General features: G+C 38.2%; 1 protein-coding gene across 1 annotated transcript; it reads right to left on the reverse strand.

The window, feature by feature from the left end:
• Positions 1–2,205: 2,205 nt before the first annotated feature.
• LOC131023504 (uncharacterized) lies at positions 2,206–4,091 on the reverse strand. The gene is made up of 3 exons (XM_057953047.1): positions 3,744–4,091; positions 2,446–3,415; positions 2,206–2,342 (listed from the first exon to the last, which is right to left on the reverse strand). Exons 2-3 carry the CDS (start codon positions 3,401–3,403, stop codon positions 2,206–2,208), a joined length of 1,095 nt encoding a protein of 364 aa, XP_057809030.1. The 5' UTR covers positions 3,404–3,415; positions 3,744–4,091.
• Between the last annotated feature and the right edge of the window lie 4,397 nt (positions 4,092–8,488).

Raw genomic sequence — 8,488 nt, forward strand, 5'->3', positions numbered from 1 at the left:
GTCCCATTTTTCCTCTCTCTCTCGTCTCTCACACATAGAACACACACACACTGAACCCGCCGCCCCCTTCTCCCATTCAAATTTTCGGCGAAGCAGCGGCAGGCGAGCCCACCGCCGCACGCTCGACGCCCTCCCTCTTTCTCGCCCCGTTAGTCACGCTCGACCGTCGCCCTTGCTGCCGCCAACCGGAGCCCTAGCCCTACATCCCAACTTTTCTCAGACCTAGGCATTGGCGCCGCCCTACGTAGCGTTGCCTCCTTCCTCGGCGATGGCGTCCGCCGCCGCCTCCCTTCGTCCTCTCTCTGTTCTCCAGCCTGACTCGGTACTCTGAACAGCGACCACTACAAGCCACCCTAAAATTCCCACCTCGATCTACTGCTCAAGCCCCGATTCGTCCCCACCACCACCACCGCCTTCGACCGCCCTCAGGTCACTGTCACCGCCGCCCAGGTTCATTGACACCGCCGCCCTCCACCGTCTCCATATCTGGGTTTTAAAAAGCCCGAAGCGCACAAGGCGCAAACATTCCCCGGAGCCTAGGCGCAGGGCTTTAAGCTCATGCGCGGGCTTTTCGTAGGCGAGGCGCACTAAAGCCTAAAAAATTCTAATATATTTACCTACAATATATTTTATACCAAAAACACAAATATTTAACACCACAAATACTTAAACACATAAATACTTAATTTAAAAACACATAAAAATTCAAGACACACAAATACTTAAGTTTTAAACTACGCAAGTCTAAAAGTACGATCAAATATCGAATAACTAATCAATAATCATCATCATTAAGTGCATCATCCCCATCTCCTTCATCATCTTTGTCTTCACCAATGTCCTCTTCCATCTCCTCCGCACCCTCATCCCCATCCTCATCTTCATTCTCATCTAAGAGTCTTCTCGTCCTCGAACCCGAAGCAACTACACCCTTTCATTTATCAACTCTAGATGCATGTCTAGTGCTATAAATAGGGTCATTAGCTCCCGAAGCCTTGCTAACGGCACTCCATGTCAAATTATCATCCTCAAACACAAGATCACTATCTTCATTAGAAGAGTCCCCATCCATATGTCCAAGCAACCATTCATTGCTATCATCAATCTCTTCTAATAAAATAGGATCTATCGTGTCTTTCCTCTTGTATCGCCTTTCCAAACTGCGATTGTACTTCACATAAACCAAGTGATTGAGCCAATCTTGTGCCAATCGGTTTCTCTTCTTGGTATGAAGCTATAAAAATATAAAAGACAATAAGTTAAAATTATAGTTTATGTATTCTAGACTCTAGTGAAAGTAAAATAAAATAATGACTTACATGTTCAAAGACACTCCAATTTCTCTCGCACCCGGTAGCACTACAAGTGAGGCTAAGAACTTTTATCGCAAATGATTTGAGGTTGGGACTTGAAGATCCATAACAAGACCACCAATCCGCTATAGACATTTAAAAAATGAATTGTTGTTAGAATATGAAATGTTAATTATTTGAACACTTAATTAGAAATTTCAAATATTAAATCTTACCCGGTGATTTCATCTTTCTATGTCTAATCGCCATTGCATTGCCAAATAGACCCGTTGCATTTTTGTAGGCATCTAGCTCAGCCATGATCTTGTCTTGTGTTGAATTATCTCGAACTAGCCTTTGAATGCTTTCATACAAGCCATGCTCAATTTCTTGACAACTCACTCCCTCCGGATTATCATAATAGATTTCCGGATTTAGAAAGTATCCGGCCGCATGTAAAGGGCGATGAAGTTGGCAATCCCATCTTTTATCAATTATCCCAAAAGCTTCTTTGTAATGCTCCTCCTTGTGACCAAAACTCTTAGCAATAGCCTCCTTTGCTCTATCCATAGCTTCATAAATGTATCCCATAGCCGGTTTTTTATCCCCATCAACCATTCGAAGTACTTTCACAAGAGGACCTACCAACTTAAGAGCATACAACACATTCATCCAAAATGTGTCTTGCAAAATAAAAGATGTCATCTTCTTCCCCCCCCCCGCATCCTTTTGCCACTTTGAAGCAATCCACTCTTCCGAAATGACCATCTTCCTCAAATTATTTTTTTGCTTGTGATATTGTGCAAGAGTGATGAAGGAAGTTGCAAACCTTGTGACCGTCGGTCGATGCAAATTCCTTTGATTGGTGAATCTCCTCATCATGTTCACAACGCCGACATGGTGAATCTCCTCATCATGCCCTTAAGATCGCCTTCTTAAGGGCATTCTTGATCATTGGAAGCTTTCCAATATCCTCCAACAGCAAGTCCACACAATGTGCGGCACATGGAGTCCAATAAAGATGTGGTCTTTTGGCCATAAGCAATTTCCCTATGAAAAAAGGATTAAGCTTTAATCATTAAGTAAAAACAACTTGGAAGTTGGAACTGAAAATTATAAAATTAAAGATGAATAGATGATTTAAACTTCTTACCCGCCTTAACATAGTTAGATGCATTGTCCGTCACCACTTGCACAACATTCATCTCTCCAACTTCCTCGACAATAGAATCAAGCATCAAAAACAAAGTGGTTGAATCTTTCACAACTTCGGAAACTTCCACCGATTTGATGAACACGAACCCTTTTGGAGAGTTGACAAGAAAGTTCACAATATCCTTTTGCACCACCGAATCACGCCATCCATCAGATAAAATAGAACATCCCTTTATGGCCCATTCTTTCTTGAACTCCATCACTTTGGTGTTCGTGGCTTCCACTTCCTTTTGAAGAAAAGGAACTCTTAGCTCATACATGCTCGGTGGAACCAACCCCGGACCATATTGTCCAATAGCTTCAACCATTCCTTTGAAGCTATCACTAGTAGCCGGATGGAAGGGAATTGCATTGTCATAAAAGAACCTTGCAATAGCTTCACAAGCTTTGTCCCTACATACTTTGTCACTAGCACCAAAAATTCCCTTTCTTTCTTTCCTACCCTTCAATACTTCTTGAGATTGAGAACTAGGTTGCTTAGATGCAAATAAAACATCTAAGGGACCTTTCATTCTTTTTGAAGCCGGTGCCACTTTACTCATGATGGTGCGTGACGAGCTACCTTCAATTTCCACCTCTTCCTCTTCTTCATCATAATCACCAACATCATGAGACGGATTTCTAGCAAATTGATTAAGCACTTTACTAGTTGCTTTCTTAATCATATAAGCATTCACTTCCGTCCTTACATGCTCGGGAGCCTTAAGACATTTCTTTGTATTCCTAAAACCTCCCACCAAATGTTGCTTCATTCGATAGGATCCTCCATTTGTGACTTTCCCACAAAAATGACACGTCCATGCAATTTTATTCGAAGGATTGGGCGTCCCATATTTTTTAGTAGGATCATCATGATCATCCTCCGTTGATGATACACGTGACTTATCCGAAGCCATTGAAAGTTAAAACTGAAATTAAAAAAATGAAATTTGTTAAACTATAATATCAAAACGGAAATTACAAAACTAAAATAAAAAAGAACTTAAAAATTTGAATTAAAAACTGAATATAACTTAAAAAAGAAATTAGATAGACACTAAACTGAATAGAAATCAAAAACTGAATTAAAAAAATTAATTAAAGACTGAACTGAAGTGTAAAAGAAATTTAAAAAAAGTTAAAAACTGAAAATATAAAAACTGAATTAAAGAGAGTTAAAACCTAAAAACTGAATTAAAAACTAAAAAGGATTTGAAATTTGAAATAAACTACAAAAATGGAATTGAAGTAACTTACCTGACTGGAGCAGACCGCCGGCGGCGACGGTGGCGGATGGCGGGCGGCGGCGGATGGCGGATAGCGGCGGCGCAGCGGCGTGCGGTGGGCAGGGGTCTAGCGGCGCAGAGGAGTGGAGTGGAGAAAGGGAGATGCGTGTTTTGTAATAACTCTAAACCTAAAATTGAAATAAATACTCCTAACCCTAAATGCACAAGAGGCGCGGGCTTGTGGGCTTTTGCGCCTAAGCGCGCTTTCGGCGCCTACATGCGCCTTGGCCGTGCCTCTCGTAGGTTGGTGCGCCTGGCTCTGGAAAAAGCCCAACCCGTGCGCCCAGACTAAAGCCCGCGCCTAGGCGCGCTTTTTTAAACCCAGCTCCATATCCCTCGCTCTCTCATCGGATTGGCAGGAGCCTCCACCGTCTTCCTGATTCTCACCATCAACGACTCGAAAAATGGCGAGAATCGCCGCCACCCCCTTCTCCGAACTTGTAGATATAGTCCAATGAACGTATAGTTAATTTTATTGAACTTGTACATATATAGTCCAATGAACGTATAGTTAATTTATTGAACTTGTATATATAGTCCAATGAACTTTTAGTTTTCTGGTATTGAACTTATGTATGTATTTTAATTTTATGGAGTTCAATACCGTGGACGAACCTTGAACATTCGCCGGAGATGAGGAAGGTGGCGGCAGAATTGGGGATATAATGAAAGGGGCGGCAGAATGGGAAGATGAGAGAGAGAGAGAGAGAGAGAGGGGGAGGGAAAGGGGACAGGAGAGAGAGAGATAAGGGAGAGAAAATGGGAAGTGAGTAATTTTAGGGATATTATTAATCTTACCATTTTTATTGTCAGAAATGATTATATTAATTATATTAACTTTTAATCTCAGCCATTGATCAATATTTATCTAACGATCTAGAATCTGTCTCATTTCTCTATATAGGGGACTCTTTCTATTGAATCTAACCATATATATATATATATATATATATATATATATATAGGAAGATGTTCTAATAAAAACCTCTGTTAAAATGAGAACTAGGAACCTAATCTTGACCTTTTAAATATTAGATCTAATGGTTAGGATTTAGTCAACAAAAGAAACTGTGCATCTATTATATTTTACTGTGCACTTAAAAAATATGCAATTTATGCAATTGAAACCAACAATGCAAAATACTCAAGCAAATCGAAATTGTGCATCTATGCAATTGAAACCGTGCATCTATGCAATCGAAATTGTGCATCTGTAGTTTAATCTCAGCCCTCTATTTTATTTAAATCAATGGCTTTAAATTGGTTCCTAGTTTTCATCTTAAGAGGGGTTTTTATATTAACCCTACCCTACCCTATATATATATATATATGAAGAGGTTCAAATAAGAACCACTAAATAAAATTAGAACGGAGAACCATTTTAAGCCATTCGATCATCAAGATCTACGGTGGATGCATCATCTTGGTGGATGAATGCAGATCCTGGGTTCGAATCCTGAAGGGAGCAAAATTTTTATTATTTTCGGATGCATTAAATTTAATCGCAAATGCATTAATTTATATAGCAGATGCATTGATTTTAATGGTTCTTATGTTCTCACGATAAGTGTGGTTCTCATTATAACCACACCATATATATATATATATATATATATATATATATATATATATATATATATATATATGGAGAGGTTCAAGAAAGAACCACTAATTAAAAGAACGGAGAACCATTTTCAGCCATTCAATCATCAAGATCTACGGTGGATGCATCATCTTGTTGGATGAATGCAGATCTTGGGTTCGAATCCTGAAGGGAGCAATTTTTTTAATTTGTGAGAACGTGAGAACCATCAAATCTAATGCATCCACGGTCAAAATTAATACATTGGCTGTTAAAATTAATGCACTCAAAAAAATTAAAAAAATTGCTCCCTTCAGGATTCGAACCCAGGATCTGCATTCATCCAACAAGATGATGCATTCACCGTAGATCTTGATGATCGAATGGCTGAAAATGGTTCTCCATTCTTTTATTTAGTGGTTCTTTCTTGAACCTCTCCCTATATATATATATATATATATATATATATATATATATATATATAGGGAAGGGCTACCGTGAAAATACTTCTTAAAATAAAAATAAAAATGTTTTACGAATCAACCATAGAACTCTCTCCTATATAAGGAAGAGTTCAATGGAGACCACTAAATATTCAAATAACAGAGCCAAAATCTCAGTTGTTGATCTTATCTAATCTAACGATCAGCATTTATTCACGCCATATTCAACGAATTTTTTTTTTTGTTTAACATATACAGGGTCGAATCTCACAACCCCAAAAAAATCAACATTTATTCATGCCATCTTCAACGGATTTGATGAACGTTCATAAATCCGTTGAACATATCAGTAATTCCGTTGAACGTTCATCAAATCCATTGAACATGACGTGAATACATATTGACCGTTAGATTAGATAAGATCAACGATTGAGATTTGATCTTAGTTCTTTGAATATTAAGTGGTCTCCATTGGATGCGAGTCATGCGACCATATATTCTCTATATATATATATATACACCGAGCTCATGGAAGTAAGCCTTCTGTTACAATCCAATCTTATTTTGTAAATTGTGAACGAAACATTATAAGGATTGATTGGTTACAAAATTATTCAACTTTCATCAAATTTTAAACGTACTAACTTTAAAATTTGACACGATAATCACATAACTATTTATTTTATGTTATATTACTCTCAGGATTTTGGCCAAATTTACACTTAACATAATTGATTGAATACTTGGCGTGACATAATCAAAAATAGAATAAAGGAACATCATTTTCTACTTAAATTGCACGTACAAGTATACAACATAAAAAAAAATTAGGCAAATTCAAAGAATTAGATGACGAACAAGTAGCCATCAGATAACCAAACAACTTCATCTCTTAACTTCTAATTTCATATCCCTAAATCTCTTTATACGTTAATGTTCAATTTAAGTAGAAAACAACATCGTTTTGGTAAGTACAATCAAAATCGTTTTATTCCCCCTCCAATTATGCTACATCAATTAGTTAGTTGATAATGTCGGCAGTAAATTTGGACGAAATTTTTGATTGGTAGCGAAATTAGATTAAATAAATAGTTCAATAATTAGTACTCCCTTCGTCCCACGAATCTTGACACGTTTTTCTTTCTGGGCCGTCCCATGAATCTTGACACATTTCCAAATAAGGTAACTTCTCTCTCCTACTTTATCACTTTTATTATTTTCTCTCTCCTACTTTATCACTTTTATCATCTTCTCTCTCATACTTTATCACTTTTATACTTTTTTAACTAGACACTTAAAACACTAATCTACAATTCCTTAATTCCCGGATGTCAATCCAACCCGAATAACCCGACAAAATTAGAGGGTTAGGGTTGAAAAATTGCAACCCGATTATAAATCAGGCTAATCGGGCTAGCCCGTTCGGGCTGGCGGGTTGAAGCGGGCCAGCCCGTCGGGCTGTCAGGCCGGCCCATTGGGCTACTATTTTTTTTAATAAAAAAAAATTAAAATTTAAAATACATTAGAGTTTAGGCTTTTAGGGTTTGAGAGTTTTTTTTAGATGTTTTTTTCTTTAATTTCAAACTATTGTTGAATATTTTATTTTTATTTTTTAACAAAGTTGAACATTTTATTGTTATTAACTTATTTTATATAGTCTAAAAAAACTTATTTTATATGTTATGTGATCTTGAATATATTATATTTTTGCATTTCATGCTTTGCTATATAATTTATATCTTTAATATCTATGTATATTTTATTTATTATACATTAGATCATTAAGGATAATAAAATACAAAAGATAATTTTATTTTTACGCCTTTAACTTAATTAGCCCGATGGGCTAGTCCAAAACCCGAATGTTTAGGTTAGGGTTGAAGATTTACAACCCGAAAAAATCTCCAGCCCGATTAGCCCGCACCCGATTAACCCGAAACCCGATAGGGCTAGCCCAAAAATTCGGTGGGCTGGCCCGATTGACATCCCTAGTTGTCAAGATTCGTGGGACGGAGGGAGTATATAGAAGTTTAAATTCGGTATGCAAAATTAGAAATTGGTGAAAGTTCAATAATTTATAAACAAATAATCTTTATTAAGGGTTACTTGCCTCTAAATTCATAAACTTTGATCAATTTCTGTTTTTTCCACAAAATTTGAACTTTCTATTAAAAACCATCACCTATCAATTTTTTTCAATTTTCCCAGCAAGCACATTCTCGGTCAAAATCGAACACACGTAGAGTCGAAGAATTTTGCTGACATGGACACGCCGAAAATTACTAAAACGGCGTAGTTGTATCACATCATATACTTCCTCACATTCTCTCTCTTCGCGCAGTTTTCGTCGGCGGCAGCGGTTGTGGCGTATTTGTTGCAGAGGGTGTGGAACCCCAAGGGTTGGCCGCAGATCCAGCAGAAGTGGAATTGGCAGGGGACGCGACACGTCATCCAATTGCAGCCTTGGTTTTTCTCGACGGGGCGGCGACATTTGGGCCAGGGTTTAGTGTAGGCGAGGATCCACTGTTTCGCAACGGACGGGGACGATGGTGCACCTTCCCGCAGTTCCAGCAGAATTTGTGAGAGCAGTCACACGCTCACGTCGTAGCCTCTACCACTCCGTCAAAGTCAACGACGAAATTGCATCCTGGTAGGACTGGGCACCGTTTTCTCCGACGGTTGGACCCCATG

This window comes from Salvia miltiorrhiza, chromosome 4, assembly GCF_028751815.1.
Source record: "Salvia miltiorrhiza cultivar Shanhuang (shh) chromosome 4, IMPLAD_Smil_shh, whole genome shotgun sequence".
Classification (NCBI taxonomy): Eukaryota; Viridiplantae; Streptophyta; class Magnoliopsida; order Lamiales; family Lamiaceae; genus Salvia; species Salvia miltiorrhiza.

What these genes read in the sequence shown, in the direction of transcription:
- LOC131023504 (XM_057953047.1), bottom strand. Translation starts at nt 3,403, where the DNA reads ATGGCTTCGGATAAGTCACGTGTATCATCAACGGAGGATGATCATGAT. An exon ending in ATCTAACTATGTTAAGGCGG is followed by an intron (nt 2,343 to 2,445) that starts GTAAGAAGTTTA and finishes CTTTTTTCATAG; the next exon opens with GGAAATTGCTTATGGCCAAA.